General features: G+C 48.0%; 1 protein-coding gene across 8 annotated transcripts in view; it reads left to right on the top strand.

The window, feature by feature from the left end:
• The window catches only part of LOC139226617 (caskin-2-like), a 260,876-nt gene extending 246,790 nt beyond the window's left edge, over positions 1–14,086 (top strand). For 7 of the 8 annotated variants that reach the window (XM_070857494.1, XM_070857493.1, XM_070857490.1 and 4 more), the window contains 3 exons: positions 4,870–5,233; positions 6,827–7,130; positions 13,359–14,086. In XM_070857494.1, the coding sequence (XP_070713595.1) occupies positions 4,870–5,233; positions 6,827–6,920 (458 nt within the window). In that variant the 3' untranslated portion in view covers positions 6,921–7,130; positions 13,359–14,086. The remainder of the gene's footprint in view (positions 1–4,869; positions 5,234–6,826; positions 7,131–13,358) is intronic. The other variant, XM_070857489.1, reaches the window with a different exon arrangement.
• Positions 14,087–17,568: the final 3,482 nt, after the last annotated feature.

Below are 17,568 nucleotides of genomic sequence, written 5' to 3'. Positions count from 1 at the left end.
CATGCATCCCTAATTTCCTGTTTGATGCCATCCCCAACCTCACTACTTCTGTTTGGTGGTCTGTACACAACTCCCACTAGCGTTTTCTGCCCTGTGGTGTTCTGCAGCTCCACCCATACAAATTCCACATCATCCAAGCTAATGTCCTTCCTTACTATTGGGTTAATCTCCTCTTTAACCAGCAACGCTACCCCACCTCCTTTTCCTTTCTGTCTATCCTTCCCGAATATTGAATACCCCTGGATGTTGAGTTCCCAGCCTTGGTCACCCCTGGAGCCATGTCTCTGCAATCCCAATTACATCATATCCGTTAACAGTTGTCTGCACAGTTAATTCATCCACCTTATTACGAATGTTCCTCGCATTGAGACACAGAGCCTTCAGGTTTATTTTTTTAACACTCTTTGTTCTTTTAGAATTATGTTGTAATGTGGCCCTTTTTGACTTTTGCCTTTGATTTCTCTGTCCTCCACTTTTACTTATCTCCTTTCTACCTTTTGCTTCTGCTCCTATTTTACTTCCCTCTGTCTCCCTGGATAGATTCCCATCTCCATGCCATATTAGTTTAAACCCTCCCCAACAGCACTAGCAAACACTCCCCCAGAACCAGATCCAATGTGCCAGGAATTTGAATCCCTCCCTCTTGCACCATTCCTCAAGCCACGTATTCATCTTAACTATCCTGCTATTTCTACTCTGACTAGCACGTGGCACTGGTAGCAATCCTGAGATTACTAACTTTGAGGTCCTACTTTTTAATTTAACTCCTAGCTCCCTAAATTCAGTCTGTAGGACCTCATCCCATTTGTTTTTTTACCTATATCGTTGGTACTATATGCACCATGACAACTGGCTGTTCACCCTCCCCCTCCAGAATGCGTTGCAGCAGCTCTGAGACATCCTTGTCCCTTGCACCAGGGAGGCAACATACCATCCTGGAGTCTCGATTGCGGCTGCAGAAACGCCTATCTATTCCCCTTACAATAGAATCCCCTACCACTATAGCTCTCCCACTCTTTTTCCTGCCCTCCTGTGCAGCAGAGCCACCCATGGTGCCATGAACTTGGCTGCTGCTGCCCTCCCCTGATGAGCCGTCTCCCCCAACAGTACCCAAAACGGTGTATCTGTTTTGGAAGGAGATGACCGCAGGGGACTCCTGCACTACCTTCCTACTCCTACTCTGCCTGATGGTCACCCATTCCCTATCTGCCTTTGTAACCTTTACCTGCAGTGTGACCAACTCACTAAACATGCTTTTCATGACATCCTCAGCCTCTCCTTCCAGAGTGAATCCATGCGCAGCTTCAGTGCCGCAATGCTTACTGACAGGAGCTGCAGTTGGACACACTTCCTGCACACATAGTAGTCAGAGACACTTGATTACCCACATAGCACAGGAGGGGCATGACACAGATCTGGGCTCTCCTGCCATGACTTAACCCTTAAATTAACTTAATTTGGCAACAATGCCAAAGGTTTCTTACTGATAAGAAAAAGATAAAGACAAAGAGGTAGGTTTTAAGAAGGAAAGAGAGGTGGAGAGACGTAGGAAGAGAATTCCAGAGCTTTAAGAACATAAGAAATAGGAGCAGGAGTAGGCCATACGGCCCCTCGAGCCTGCTCCGCCATTCAATAAGATCATGGCTGATCTGATCATGGACCCAGCTCCACTTCCCTGCCCGCTCCCCGTAACCCCTTATCCCCTTATCATTTAAGAAACTGTCTATTTCTGTCTTAAATTTATTTAATGTCCCAGCTTCCACAGCTCTCTGAGGCAGTGAATTCCACAGATTCACAACCCTCTGAGAGAAGAAATTTCTCCTCATCTCAGTTCTAAATGGGCGATCCCTTATTCTAAGATCATGCCCTCTAGTTCTAGTCTCCCCATCAGTGGAAACATCCTCTCTGCATCCACCTTGTCAAGCCCCCTCATAATCTTATACATTGCGATAAGATCACCTCTCATTCTTCTGAATTCCAATGAGTAGAGATCCAACCTACTCGACCTTTCCTCATAAGTCAACTTCCCTCATCTCAGAATCAACCTAGTGAACCTTCTCTGAACTGCCTCCAAAGCAAGTATATCCTTTCGTAAATATGGAAACCAAAACTGCACGCAGTATTCCAGGTGTGGCCTCACCAATATCCTGTACAGCCGTACATAGATTTTCCTGCTTTTATGCTTCATCCCCTTTGCAATAAAGGCCAAGATTCCATTGGCCTTTCTGATCACTTGCTGTACCTGCATACTATCTTTCTGTGTTTCATGCACAAGTACCCCCAGGTCCTGCTGTACTGCAGCACTTTGCAATTTTTCTCCATTTAAAAAATAACTTGCTCTTTGACATTTTCTGCCGAAGTGCATGATCTTACACTTTCCAACATTATACTCCATCTGCCAAATTTTCGCCCACTCACTTAGCCTGTCTATGTCCTTTTGTCACTTTTTTATTTCCTCCTCACACATTGCTTTTCCTCCCATCTTTGTATCGTCAGCAAACTTGGCTCCGTTACACTCATTCCCTTCTTTCAAGTCGTTAATATAGATTGTAAATAGTTGGGGTTCCAGCACTGATCCCTGCGGTACTCCACTTGTTACTGATCGCCAACCAGAGAATGAACCATTTATCCCGACACTTTGTTTTCTGTTTTTAGCCAATCCTCTATCCATGCTAATATATTACCCCCAACCCCGTGAACTTTTATCTTGTGCAGTAACCTTTTGTGTGGCACCTTGTCAAATGCCACCTGGAAGTCCAAATACACCACATCCACTGGTTCCCCTTTATCCACCCTATTCGTTATATCATCAAAGAGCTCCAGCAAATTTGTCAAACATGACCTCGGCAGCTGAAGGCAGAGCCGCCAATGGTTGAGTGATTAAAATCAAGGAGACGCAAGAGACCACTTACATCCCCAGTGACTTGGCAAGGGGGACTGTTGTACAGCTTTCTTGCTCTTTTTGCTTCGTTGCTTTAAACACCGAATTACACACTCACTTGTAGTAATGGCAGGATCAGGTCTTTTATTTAAAAATTCATACTAACAAACCCAGTATGAATGCTACTGAGACATGAACACTTCACAAGCCAACTTTCTGCTTGTTTCGAGTGTCCAATGTCCAGTGTCTAATGTGTGCGTCTAACAAAAAACAGTTCCATCTTATATCTAAAAAGCCTTTGAACTGTTGTTTCCTTGCATAGTACTTACAGACAATTAACAACATCATCATCATCGGCGGTCCCTCAAAACGAGGATGACTTGCTTCCTCGAGAAAAAAAAGGACGAGTTCATAGGTGTTTCAATGAAGGACCCGAACTACATCCTGAAGGGTGGAAGATGCCTGTGCGTGCACTTTTTAAATGTTCCACACGGGCTTGACAGAGCTAGGTCTTGGTCCAGTGGCAAGGATTACCCAAAACAACTGGAGACCAGCTCTGCTGCACAGACCTAGTCCACACACACGGTGTGGGCTGGTCCGTGCTGCCCCTGGGCCCCTGGCCCCAAATTCGTGCCTCCCCTGGGCCCCGATCACGTCCCTCCAGAGTCTCTCGCCGCTCCTTCGCCCCGACCTCGCCGCTCCTGCTGTATCTGTCCATGCTCCAATCACCGACCTGGATCTTGATGACGTCACTCTTCACAGCCGTCGCCCTCCTGCACCAGCTCGTGTTGTACCTTGTAGTGGCCTCCACGCTGCTCATGGCCGCACGCCGCTCCTTTTATGGCCCCGACCTGCCGCTGATGTTCGCTCGCAGGTCGGGACCTCCACGCTAACATGCAGACGATGTAGACTCAAATGGCATTGTCCTGAAATCACGACTAACTGCTTTCTGAATTACTATACACAAACCAGATCGTTTCCTCGCATAGTAACAAATGATACATACAAATAGTTAACATACAGATAAATGACCAGCCACTCATTATCCTGAAGTCAAGTCTCGCTGCCATAAATCGATTCCCACCATGCAGTACTTTAAACACACAGGTGATCAGGTAGATACATTTCAGTGGCTAAATGGCTCCATATCATCTAGCAGCCTGTTTCGATCCAAACATTCTCTGATTTAATCTAAACTTCAATCTTCAACTTTTAACCCTTTCGATTTCTCCAGACTACGCCGAAGCAAAGCGTTTTTGAAATGTGGGCTTTCGCTTCCACAGGATGTCCTCTAGGGTGCTAACCCATTACAGACCCAAGCCCTCCATGGCTGATGCCACGCTCAGCCGATCTCAGCAAAGCCATTGGTCTCGGTGGCACTGGGCTAGGCGGCCCCTACTGCACGTGTGTGCGTGTTGGATAGACAGCCAGGCTGAACTACGATTCCCTCCACTGTCCAATAGTCTGAGACACTCAATGAGACACTCATTGCCTGAACTCACACATGAAGAGGGCTACTTCAAGTCCTGCTGCAGAATGTTGAGCAGATGATCTAGGCCGACACTCCCAGTGCAGCACTGCCGGAGAGCTGCACTGCCGGAGAGGTGGCGTCTTTCGGAGGAGACGTTAAACCAAGACCTCGTCTGCCCTTGCAGGTGAATGTAAAAGATTCCGCAGCCACCATGTTGAGGAAGTACAGGGGAGTTCTCCCCACTGTCCTGGCCAACAGTCCTCCCTCAACCGACACCATTACAACGGAACTGGTCACTTGCTGTTTGTGGGATCTTGCTGTACGCAAATTGGCCGCTGCTTTTGCTTGCATAACAAAAGTGATCACACTTTTAAAGTGCTTCACTCTCTGTAGAGCTTTGGGATGTCCATGAAAGGTGCGATATAAACGCAAGCTCTTCCTTTAACTGTTCCTTCGACGTTGGTTTTTGTAACACGGATCGTTAATTGTTTTATTCTGTGCCTTTTATTTTCTCCAGAGTTCTGCCAAAAGCAGCCTCCGTTCGCCACGCCGCCCGTCTCCCCGAAGTCTGCGCCAGCGCGAGGGCCGCCGTTCACCAGCCCCAAAGCTGGCAGGTCTCCGCAGGGCGGCAGCCTGGGCGGGGGGACGCCGGGGACCCCGTGCCCCGTGCCACAGCTGCCGGGGGTTGCGCGGGCCTCTGTGTCCACGGGCCCCGTGGCCGGGAAGGCAGGACTGATGGGAGGAGTGCTCGCCAAGCCCGCGGCGGAGGCCCCACAGGCTGCCCTGGCTCACCAGCGACTGGAGCGGACCAGCACCTCGCTGGAGGCGGCACTCCATGCCGTGGAACAAAAACTGACCCAGGAAGACAACGGCAATGACGCGTGAGTAACCGTTAGTAACAAGCGTCACGTTTCTGCGTACGGAGGTCCTGCTACAACTGTACAGGCCGTTGGTGAGACCACACCTGGAGTACTGCGTACAGTTTTGGTCTCCTTATTTATTAAAGAGCGAGATACTTGCATTGGAGGTAGTTCAGAGAAGGTTCACTAGGTTGATTCCTGAGATGAAGGGGTTGTCTTATGAAAAAAGCAGATTGGAGTTTAGAAGACTGAGAGGTGATCTTATTGAAACATAGAAGATTCTGAGGGGGCTTGACAAGGTAGATGCAGAGAGGATGTTTCCCCTCGTGGAGGAATCTAGAACTAGAGGGCATAGTTTCAGAATAAGGGGTTGCCCATTTATAACGGAAATGAGGAGGAATTTCTTCTCTCAGAGGGTTGTGAATCTTTGGAATTCTCTGCCCCAGAGAGCTATGGAGGCTGGGTCATTGAATATATTTAAGGTGGAGATAGACAGATTTTTGAAGGATAAGGGAGTCAAGGGTTATGGGGAACAGGCAGGAAAGTGGAGTTGAGGCCAGGATCAGATCAGCCATGATCTTATTGAATGGCGGAGCAGGCTCGAGGGGCCATACGGCCTACTCCTGCTCTTATTTCTTATGTTCTCTACCTACAGTCGGTAGTATAGTGGTTATGTGACTAGTAATCCATACCAAAGTTAGAAAATAGGGAGAGGGAGCATGTCAATAAATAAGCCAATCGCAGCAACAACTTGTATTTATATAGCGCCTTTAACGTAGTGAAACATCCCAAGGTGCTTCACAGGAGCATGGAGAAAAAATTTGACAACAAGCTGCATAAGTAGAAATTAGCGCAGGTCAAAGAGGTATGTTTTAGGAAGCGTCTTGAAGGAGGAAAGGGAGGTGGAGAGGTTTAGCTAGGGAATTCCAGAGCTTGGGGCCCAGGCAACAGAAGGCACGGCCACCAATGGTTGAGCGATTAAAATCTGGGATGTTCAGGAGGGCAGAAGGGCAGAATTAGAGGAGCGCAGACATTTCGGGGGCGGGTGGTTATGGAGCTGGAGGAGATTAGAGATGGGGAGGGGAGAGGCCATGGAGGGATTTGAAAATAAGGATGAGAATTTTGAAATCGAGTCGTTGCTTAACCGGGAAGTAGTTAAGGGGTTGACTGACCTGGAAACACCTTCATGGAAAAATAAGAGATCATCAGTGAGTGAGAAGGGCAAAATAACATGTAAATAGTTAAGAGGGTGAAAATGTGGATAAGTTGCATCGAATTTACAGCACAGAGCCATCAGACCAACTGGTTCCACATTCTCGCCACTCTCTCTGGGTAAAGAGGTTTCTGCAAAATTTATTAGTGACGATCATATTTCTGGCCTCTAGTTTCGGAAACATCTTCTCTATGTCTAACCTATCTCCATAAATTGTCGCTCCCTTTTTCGCGATCGTACCACCTGTTTATCTTTCAGTCTTCAGCCTCGATGAAGGTTAGCATGTCTGGAAGCCTGTATGTAACCTGTTTGTCGAGATGCTGACTGACCCTCTTTGTAATTCCCAGCAGGCTTCTGACCCTCTCTCGTTGCTTTTTTTCTTTGTTCCACCCCCCCCACAGCTCCATTTCGGTGAAGTCTGCCAGCAACATTTTGGACGACATCGGGAGCATGTTCGACGATCTCGCTGATCAGCTGGACGCCATGTTGGACTGAGCCCGCGCGGACCGCTGTTAAAGCCTTGCGGCCAAATGCCGGAATCGGCCCCTTTTGACCCTCCGACGGGAATGATCCCTAGCACAAAGCTCCGCGCTGCCGGTCACCCATGGTGCCCGGGCAACGCTCACCAGGCAACCCATGTCACACCGACCGAGGTAGAAGCGGGTATTGAAGCGATTGATCGTTGCTGCATCTTATTTTGTCGAGGTGAGGTGGTGGCTTTCAATGCTGGACCCCCCATGGTAGACTTTGGGCAGAAACCACTGCGACTGCTGCCTGTGTGAGATGCCAGGCAGTTTTTCGAAACCTGCAAGAACTTAAGAGACAGTGAATTTTATCTGTATTTTTTAAATGCGTGTATATATTTCCCCCTACGGTCGGCTTCTGCCGATGCTGCAATAAGCACTTAAACGAGGTAAAGCACAAAATGCCGAGCTGGGACCCCCTCCCTCCCCTCCCAACAGAAGAGAAGATTTTGTCTCGGTCACGCTGGGCAAAGACCTACACACTACTGTCGCTGAAGACCCAGCATTGCACTCGAGCTCCAGCCACCCATTGGCCCGGCTCCCACACGTCGGCAGTTCCTTTACCTTCCTGGCCTTCCCCACGGTTCGACTTACAACCCAGCACTTTCCTCAAAGGGGACACAATATGTGTTGCTTCCGATGTTCCGCTGAGTAAAGCCTGCTCTCTCAAGCTTAAACACTAAAACACCTACTTTTTAAACAAAAAAAACCCTCGGGAATGTTGTCGCTTCAGGATGCAGAGGGTGGGATCACAGGTCGGATGTATTGCAAACTTCAGACTTTTTGAATAAAAAACGAATGCGGCAGAAAGTCTGCAGCCCTGGCCAAACTCACGCCGGCTGGGTGCGGCAACCCCAAGGAGCGAGGTGTGAGTTCTGGGGAGGCTCTTGCACGGCGCGCCTCGGGACATTTTAAGGCGCTATATTAATGCAAATTGCTGCTGTTGCGAACCCCAGGAGGACACGTTCGAGAGGCTGCAGACTCGCGTGGAGCCCTGACGCCACGTCCACCCCTCTCGGGCTCAGTTGAGAATCTGCCCCTCCCGCCGAGGGGATGGTTCTTTGAGCCCCGCCGATTCCCGGGAATGGCGTGTGGCCCCCACCCCAGTGAAGTGTCAGGGTTGACGTGGAGCTGTGCCTGTCTCTGGCATTGGGGCCGATGGTGACAGTCACCCGTTACACCAGCCTCCCTGATAAAGTGCGACATCCCCACCGACACCTGGGAGTCCCTGGCCAAAGACCGCCCTAAATGGAGGAAGTGCATCCGGGAGGGCGCTGAGCACCTCGAGTCTCGTCGCCGAGAGCGTGCAGAAATCGAGCGCAGGCAGCGGAAAGAGTGTGCGGCAAACCAGACTCCCCGCCCACCCTTTCCTTCAACCACCTGTGACAGGGACTGTAATTCCTGTATTGGACTGTTCAGCCACCTAAGGACTCATTTTTAGAGTGGAAGCAAGCCTTCCTCGATTCTGAGGGACTGCCTATGATGATGACTCTGTGAGGGGCGGGCTCCTGCCGCGGTGGATTGACCAATGGGCCCCAGCAAAGGAGGAACCCAAATCCGCTGCCACCCCTGCGAGGGATACCATTGCCATTTTAAAGAAGGTTATGGTCTCTCGGGTTCCACACCCAGCCATGCCCGCCACGAAACATTCCATGCCACCCCAGAGAGTCATGCTCGAATTATAACTGCTTGTCCCGTGTTGGGTCAGAAAAAAGCTGTTACAGGCAGCGCCGGGACTGTCTGTTCCCACTCCTGGTCTACAACTGATGCCCACCACATAGCAGCTGCCATTAACCCTCCCCACATAGGAGGGGGGCGTCGTGTATGAATATTTAATTCACAGTTCAGTATTTCACAAAGCAATCATGAAACAATTTGCGTGCAGATAGCCTGAATCTTGCAACACAGAGGGAAAAAATATTTTTCTAAGAATGGAGCAATGGCAGAAAGCGGGATATTTAAACCGAGTGCAGTATTCCAAAAGCAGGTTCTCCTTATCAACCCAATTTGGTCACAGAATCTCTATTTTTAGAAGCAGCTAATGTGCCTTTTCTGGTGTGTGTGTGTGTGTGTGTGTGTGTGTGTGTGTCTGTTTGGTATGTGTGTGCATGTACAAGTGTGCACATACATGTGTGTCTCTGTTACCGCTAATTGTAAAGATTCCAGTAGCTGGGCTGCCTGGAGGGGAGAGTCAGGAGCAACGAACTTTGACCAGTAGGGTTTCACTTACCTGACCTGTTTTTTAAATTCCAGTTTGCTCCTCTCCTCTCCTGATTGTTGCTGGGGTTGGGTTCTACTGAGTGTCGGCTGACTATTCAACGATGGCAAGGGCAAGGGGGGTACCACAGTACAGCCCAAACCTGCCCTCACTCACTAGTCACCGGGTGTCCCACTCTAAGCCTGACTCGGGTGAGCATCATTAATACATGCAAAGACGGGTCCTCCAACATCATTGGGATTCAGTACCGGGAACGGCTGGCTTCAGGGACCCCTGGCCCCAGCACATCATTCTTCTTACAAGAAGTCGATGGAAGTTCCAGCCCTTTACGAGGTAATGCAAAATTATGGGGGGTTTTGCGAGAGTAGATGGGGAGAAACTGTTTCCACTGGCAGGAGGACTGGTAACCAGAGGACACAGATTGAAGATAATTGGGAAATGAATCAGAGGGGCGATGAGGAGAATGTTTTTTTACACAGCGAGTTGTTATGATCTGGAATGCACCAACTGAAAGGGTGGTGGAAGCAGATTCAATAGTAACTTTCAAAAGGGAATTGAAAAGTAAAAACATTGCAGAGCTATGAGGAAAGAGCAGGGTGGGGGTGGGGGGGGGGGGGGGGGTGGGACTAATTGGATCGCTCTTTCAGAGAGACAGTACAGGCACGATGGGCCGAATGGCCTCCTGTGCTGTATGATTTTCTGATAATGCTGAAACTGGAGACCCAATGGAACTGTGTGTTTCCCTGTTTCCTTGGGAATCTGTAGGTGTCCTGCCAAAGGTTTTGCCAAGAACACCCACCTTCCTGCTGGTAATACATTGCGACCTTCGCTTTAGTTCAGTCCAGAGCAGTGCAGCTCGCCTGTAGGTTGAGTTGATCATTCATGTGCACTAGATAAACCAGAAGGACCAAACAACCTTAGATCTGATGCCTGGTCTAAGGAGTTAACTCGGGGGCAGTCAGCACTGCCACAGAATCCTTGGGTTAATGCAGAGACAGCCCGCGAGCCATCCCAATCCTCTGCGCACACCTCTGCTGGAAAGTTGCGTGTGGGGCGCTCGGGTGCACCCAGGGTTGAGCTCAGCAATGAGAACCACCACAGTTGAATAGTCATCAGATTCTCACCATTCAGGAAAGTACAAAATAATGGCCAGTTGAGGTGAGGTATCGGAGGGCTGCCACTGCCTGTGGTACTGGTGCCTCAGTACAAGTCAGCACCTTCAGGAGAGGAGGGGAGAAAATGAGGGGGCAGAAGCGGTGACCATGGAGTGCACTGCACAACAGGTAATGTGGCTGCACAGAGCACTTGGTGTTTCTTTGAGACTCGCAGGCGATTATTGAGTGGAATGGTCGCACTGTTTGGCCCATATCCAAGATGGCAACAAACTTCAAACAGAGCTCGTTCAACGGAGCTGGGTTCTGAGGCGTTAGAACAGATAATGGGCTCAATTTTCCCCAAAGCTTTTTTTTGGTATACTTGAAGAGTTACGCCCATTTTTGGGGGGCCCAAGTACGCAAAAAAAAATGTTCGAATGTTTCCCCGTTGGATTTCTTCGTTTTGGCGCAGCCTAACCTGTCCTTTACTTTTGGGGGTGGAGTTTTGATCTGCGCCAAAAAGATCGGGTTGCCATGGTAACCAGGGACACAATGCGGGCTGAGGCTGCAAAGTGAAACATACCAGCCAGCTCGCAACACATTAAAATACATTGCAGCAACTTACCTCCAATTATTAAAGTCCCCCGCCCCCCTCCCGATGCTTGTGCCGATTCCTGCCCCTAGCCCGGGTCGAGTAGCTTCCTGGTCGGCTCCCCCGCCCCTATCCCAGCCTGAAGGGCCTCGTCCCTTCCGGTCCCCGCACCTAACTATACCCGAAAGGCTTTCCCCCCTCTCTCTCTTCCCCACCCCCCCCCACCCCTTACCTCTCCTGCTGCACTTACTTGCGCCGATTTCCTTAACTCTCCAGAAGGTTTTTCTGCAGCGACCACATACGCTGGCCTAAGCAGAACTGGAGTAACTCTCAGCTGGCCAAACTTCCCTAAATGGCCAGAATTTGCATGGGTGGCAGGTTACGCTCCTTTTGGCTGAAAAAAAACTTACCTAAAAAAATCGTAACTGAGTTACCCTGATGCAAATTGACCGGGGAAACAGTTTTTTTTAAAACATAGGCCAAAAAAGTGGCCTGCTCCAAAAAAATGGCGCAAATCACTGGGGAAAATTGAGCCCAATGTGTGAGGCAGTTTCTATACAGAGACATGTTCTTCTGTCATTGCATTGCCATTGACCACAGTCTGGCCCATACATCCACCCGGCTTCATGGCATTGCTTCCCTCGTGAGGGAACGGGCGATCCAGTTGCTCGACACTCTGCATGAGTTTTATTTGGTGTTCCTTAGTGAAACCTTCCTTTGTAACGTTCGTGCGTGACCAGGTGCCTTCGAGAGACAAGCAGTTGCCACAAATTGTCTAATACGTTCCTGTAAGAGATGTAAACTGTGGCGTAGGAGGCATGTGCTTCAATGACAATTAGAACCTTTCCACTCCCCTACCCCAGCGCCCCTCCTACAATAATCAAAGTGGGGACCGGTCCCGAATAGGTTAAAACAAAGTCTAATTCTGTGCATCATCCCTTAACTGGTTGAAAACGATGGGCATTATTAGCACCCTGGGCTCCCAGCTGTTCCCGTTTGTTTGCCATTGGAGAGTGCAGTCCTGGCGCCACAGTGCTGCCTCTGTCATGAAGACTGACTTCCATTTTTTGTAGCACTTAGCATCTCAAAGCACTTCATGTTCAGTGAAATGCTTTGCAGTGCGGTGACTGTAGGCAACAGCCACTTTATGGCAGGTTACACGGAATGCGTTCAATGTAAGCTCCACAGCAATAATAGTAGCAGCTACATTGCATGATGCCACCCGCATGCCCGCCCGATACTGTTTAACATGTCTGAGCTGTCGGAGACTGGGCATTAATGTTAGCCCCTAGGATGGGGCAACCTATTAGGGCAGAGCAGCTTGCAGTGAGTGGGTGTTTGTGCACCGAATGTCTCCCCTTGGACTTCAGTCCTGAGGCTTGCTCTCACCCACAGGCCGATTCAAAACGACAAACATCTATTTATACAGTGCCTTGCATGGCCGCAAAGCTCATCACAGCCAAGAAATTGCTTTGACATGCAGTCACTGCTGATTTTGTAGATAATTGACCAGAAATCAATCACAATGCAGCGGAAACAGCGTGCGGATTTGGTGAGGCCACAAAATGAACTGGTCAATTCATCATTATAGGCAGTCCCTCAGAATCGAGGAAGACTTGCTTCCACTCCTGAAGTAAGATCTTAGGTGGCTGAACAGTCCAATACGAGAGCCAGAGACTCTGTCACAGGTCCCACCCACCCCTTACCCTCAATGACTATCTGTCCCACCTGTGACAGAGTCTGTGGCTCTCGTATTAGACTGTTCAGCCACCTAAGATCTCACTTCAGGAGTGGAAGCAAGTCTTCCTCGATTCTGAGGGACTGCCTATAATGATGAATTGACCAGATCATTTTGTGGCCTCACCAAATCTATCCGTCTGACCAGAGCCGGATCACAATACCTCACAGCTGTGCCCACTGGTAACTGCGTTAAAACTGCCGTTGTTACATTTGCAGTAAGGTTTCTATAGCCAGGAGTGAGGAGATAGTCATCGAGAGTAGCTCCAAGCCCACAGCATGCATTATACTATAGAAAGTGTGGGGAGGTTCATCAGTGTCCCAATTCTGTACTTTCAGCGGTGACTGAATTTGAGAGGTAGCTGTCCTCATTAATCCCTTCCAGCTACATTTTGTCATTAAAAACTCAGCCTAAATCCATCAGATGGATTTTTTTAGCATTAGTTGGATTCAATCAAAATCAGCATTCGTGGTTTCAAACAGGCCTAATGTAGTTTACATTAGAAAAGTAGTCACTTATTCTTCGTAAAACTGCTATGTAAGAAACAAAGGACTTGCATTTATATAGCACCGGTCACAACTCCAGGACGTCCCAAAGTGCTTTACCATCAGTGAAGTATTTTTTGAAGTGTAGTTGCTGTTTTAATGCATGGAAACGCGGCGGCCAATTTACACCCTGCCAGCTCCCTCAAACTGCACCGGGACAATTGCCAGATGTAGAAGCATTTGCGGCGTGATTAGCCTGTTGCTCTCTCTATATCCCTCCAGTTCCTCCGCTACCGCCAGAGCCGGACGCTGATGAGGATCGCACACCGGACAGGATGCAGCAGCCAAACTTTCACTGTGACACTGCAAACCTGGAGTTTCTTTCCCGCTTTTGAACGAACAGCGGGTTCTGTAGTATTGCTATGCCGGTAAACTGCGTGCCATATGCCAAGTATTATTTCAGCATGGTGATCGAGGGTGTACACCACCTGATCCAAGCACAATTCCCACTGCAGCAGTGGTGCGGGTTTAATTCTGTAAATACCTACCTGCGCCCACCTTTGAGAATAATATATATATTTTTTTGAAACAGATTTTTTTTTCTCTGTATAACTACCAAATGCTCCAGCCAGAGGAACAGCAGCAATAGAGACTGAGGGGACTACACTGGATTTAGGAACAGATAGATTTCTTATCTGCTGTGAGATTAATTAGAGATTGTGTACAAAATTATGGAAAACATTGTGTCGTGAACGACAGCAATGGGAGCAAGGCACAATGGACCGATTGAATTCAGAGACTGTTTCGAGCAATGTAACAGCTTGATCTGTGTAAATGACATCTTACTGTGTACAATGGTTTATTCTGAAATTTCTAACATTGTGTGTGATCAAGCACTGTGTAATTTTTATCTGCTTGGCTTAAACAAAACATGGCGATAAAATGTAAGTTATTGTTCAGGATTGAGAAATGGAATCTCTGGGCCTGACTAAGAACAGTGGCTGATTTCACTTTGGTCTGGATGGCTTTTCATTTGTTTTGAGTGTGTTTTTTGTGTATCCTGTTACGTGCGTCATTCAAAAGCACGTCCCTGGGCTGGAACTGGGGGGAAAAGCTGCTCATTCCTGAAGGCCTTGTAACGACCCCCTCGCAGAATGTGCTGCTTGTTGATGGTGGGCGAGGGCAACTGGGCTCGGCTATGATGCCCAACTCTCTATCCCACCCCCATAATCCTATGCTCACTGTCTAGCCTCACAAAGTACAAATTGCTTGCTTGCGAGAGATAGAAACATAGAAAATAGGTGCAGGAGTAGGCCATTCGGCCCTTGGAGCCTGCACCGCCATTCAATGAGTTCATGGCTGAACATGCAACTTCAGTACCCCATTCCTGCTTTCTCGCCATACCCCTTGATCCCCCTAGTAGTAAGGACTATACATAACTCCTTTTTGAATATATTTAGTGAATTGGCCTCAACAACTTTCTGTGGTAGAGAATTCCACAGGTTCACCACTCTCTGGGTGAAGAAGTTTCTCCTCATCTCGGTCCTAAATGGCTTACCCCTTATCCTTAGACTGTGACCCCTGGTTCTGGACTTCCCCAACATTGGGAACATTCTTCCTGCATCTAACCTGTCTAAACCTGTCAGAATTTTAAACGTTTCTATGAGATCCCCTCTCATTCTTCTGAACTCCAGTGAATACAAGCCCAGTTGATCCAGTCTTTCTTGATATGTCAGTCCCGCCTTCCCGGGAATCAGTCTGGTGAACATTCGCTGCACTCCCTCAATAGCAAGAATGTCCTTCCTCAAGTTAGGAGACCAAAACTGTACACAATACTCCAGGTGTGGCCTCACCAAGGCCCTGTACAACTGTAGCAACACCTCCCTGCCCCTGTACTCAAATCCCCTCGCTATGAAGGCCAACATGCCATTTGCTTTCTTAACCGCCTGTTGTACCTGCATGCCAACCTTCAATGACTGATGTACCATGACACCCAGGTCTCGTTGCACCTCCCCTTTTCCTAATCTGTCACCATTCAGATAACAGTCTGTCTCTCTGTTTTTACCACTAAAGTGGATAACCTCACATTTATCCACATTATACTTCATCTGCCATGCATTTGCCCACTCGCCTAACCTATCCAAGTCACTCTGCAGCCTCATAGCATCGTCCTTGCAGCTCACACTGCCACCCAACTTAGTGTCATCTGCAAATTTGGAGATACTACATTTAATCCCCTCATCTAAATCATTAATGTACAATGTAAACAGCTGGGGCCTCAGCACAGAACCTTGTGGTACCCCACTAGTCACTGCCTGCCATTCTGAAAAGTACCCATTTACTCCTACTCTTTGCTTCCTGTCTGACAACCAGTTCTCAATCCACGTCAGCACACTACCCCCAATCCCATATGCTTTAACTTTGAACATTAATCTCTTGTGTGGTACTTTGTCGAAGGCCTTGTGAAAGTCCAAATACACCACATCAACTGGTTCTCCCTTGTCCACTCTACTGGAAACATCCTCAAAAAATTCCAGAAGATTTGTCAAGCATGATTTCCCTTTCACAAATCCATGCTGACTTGGACCTATCATGTCACTTCGTTCCAAATGCGCTGCTATGACATCCTTAATAATTGATTCCATCATTTTACCCACTACCGATGTCAGGCTGACTGGTCGATAATTCCCTGTTTTCTCTCCCTTTTTTAAAAAGTGGGGTTACATTGGCTACCCTCCACTCCAGAGGAACTGATCCAGAGTCTATGGAATGTTGGAAAATGACTGTCAATGCATCCGCTATTTCCAAGGCCACCTCCTTAAGTACTCTAGGATGCAGACCATCAGGCCCTGGGGATTTATCGCCCTTCAATTCCATCAATTTCCCCAACACAATTTCCCGACTAATAAAGATTTCCCTCCGTTCCTTCTCCTTACTAGACCCTCTGACCCCTTTTATATCTGGAATGTTGTTTGTGTCCTCCTTAGTGAATACCAAACCAAAGTACTTGTTCAATTGGTCTGCCATTTCTTTGTTCCCCGTTATGACTTCCCCTGATTCTGACTGCAGGGGACCTACGTTTGTCTTTACTAACCTTTTTCTCTTTACATATCTATAGAAGCTTTTGCAATCCGTCTTAATGTTCCCTGCAAGCTTCTTCTCGTACTCTATTTTCCCTCCCCTAATCAAACCCTTTGTCCTCCTCTGCTGAGTTCTAACTTTCTCCCAGTCCCCTGGTTCGTTGCTTATTTCTGGCCAATTTGTATGCCACTTCCTTGGCTTTAATACTATCCCCGATTTCCCTTGATAGCCACGATTGAGCCACCTTCCCTTTTTTATTTTTATGCCAGACAGGGATGTACAACTGTTGTAGTTCATCCATGCCGTCTCTAAATGTCTGCCATTGCCTATCCACTGTCAACCCCTTAAGTATCATTCGCCAATCTATCCTAGCCAATTCATGCCTCATACTTTCAAAGTTACCCTTCTTTAAGTTCTGGACCATGGTCTCTGAATTAACTGTTTCATTCTCCATCCTAATGTAGAATTCCACCATATTATGGTCACTCTTCCCCAAAGGGCCTCGCACAACGAGATTGCTAATTAATCCTCTCTCATTACACAACACCCAGTCTAAGATGGCCTCCCCACTAGTTGGTTCCTCGACATATTGGTCGAGAAAACCATCACTTATGCACTCCAGGATATCCTCCTCCACCGTATTGCTTCCAGTTTGGTTAGCCCAATCTATATGCATATTAAAGTCACCCATGATAACTGCTGCACCTTTATTGCATGCTCCCCTAATTTCCTGATACCAGAGCAAGTCAGGCAATGACCATCTCCAACAAGCGAGTCTTAACCACCGCCCCTTGATATTTGATGGCATTACCATCGCTGAATCTCCCACCATCAATATCGGGGCGGGGGACACCATTGAAACATAGAAAATAGGTGCAGGAATAGGCCATTCCGCTCTTTGAGCCTGCACCATCATTCAATATGATCATGGCTGATCATGCAACTTTAGTACCCCATTCCTGCTTTCTCTCCATACCCCTTGATCTCCTTTAGCCGTAAGGGCCACAACTAACTTCCTTTTGAATATACCTAACGAACTGGCCTCAACAACTTTCTGTGGGAGAGAATTCCACAGGTTCACAATTCTGAGTGAAGAAGTTTCTCCTCATCTCAGTCCTAAATGACTTTCCCCTGATCCTTAGACTGTGATCTGTGGTTCTGGACTTCCCCAGCATCGGGAACATTCTTTCTGCATCTAATCTGTCCAGTCCCGTCTAGAATTTTATATGTTCGTCATTCTTCTCAACTCCAGTGAATACAGGCCCAGTCGATCCAGTCTTTCTTCATATGTCAATCCTGCTATCCCGGGAATCAGTCTGGTGAACCTTCGCTGCACTCCCTCAATAGCAAGAATGTCCTTCCTCAGATTAGGAGACCAAAACTGTACACATCATTCAAGGTGTTTCATCAC

This window comes from Pristiophorus japonicus, chromosome 16 (assembly GCF_044704955.1).
Source record: "Pristiophorus japonicus isolate sPriJap1 chromosome 16, sPriJap1.hap1, whole genome shotgun sequence".
Taxonomy (NCBI): domain Eukaryota; kingdom Metazoa; phylum Chordata; class Chondrichthyes; family Pristiophoridae; genus Pristiophorus; species Pristiophorus japonicus.
Note: the sequence above shows the minus strand (reverse complement) of the source record. Positions and strands in the feature narration are given on the sequence as shown.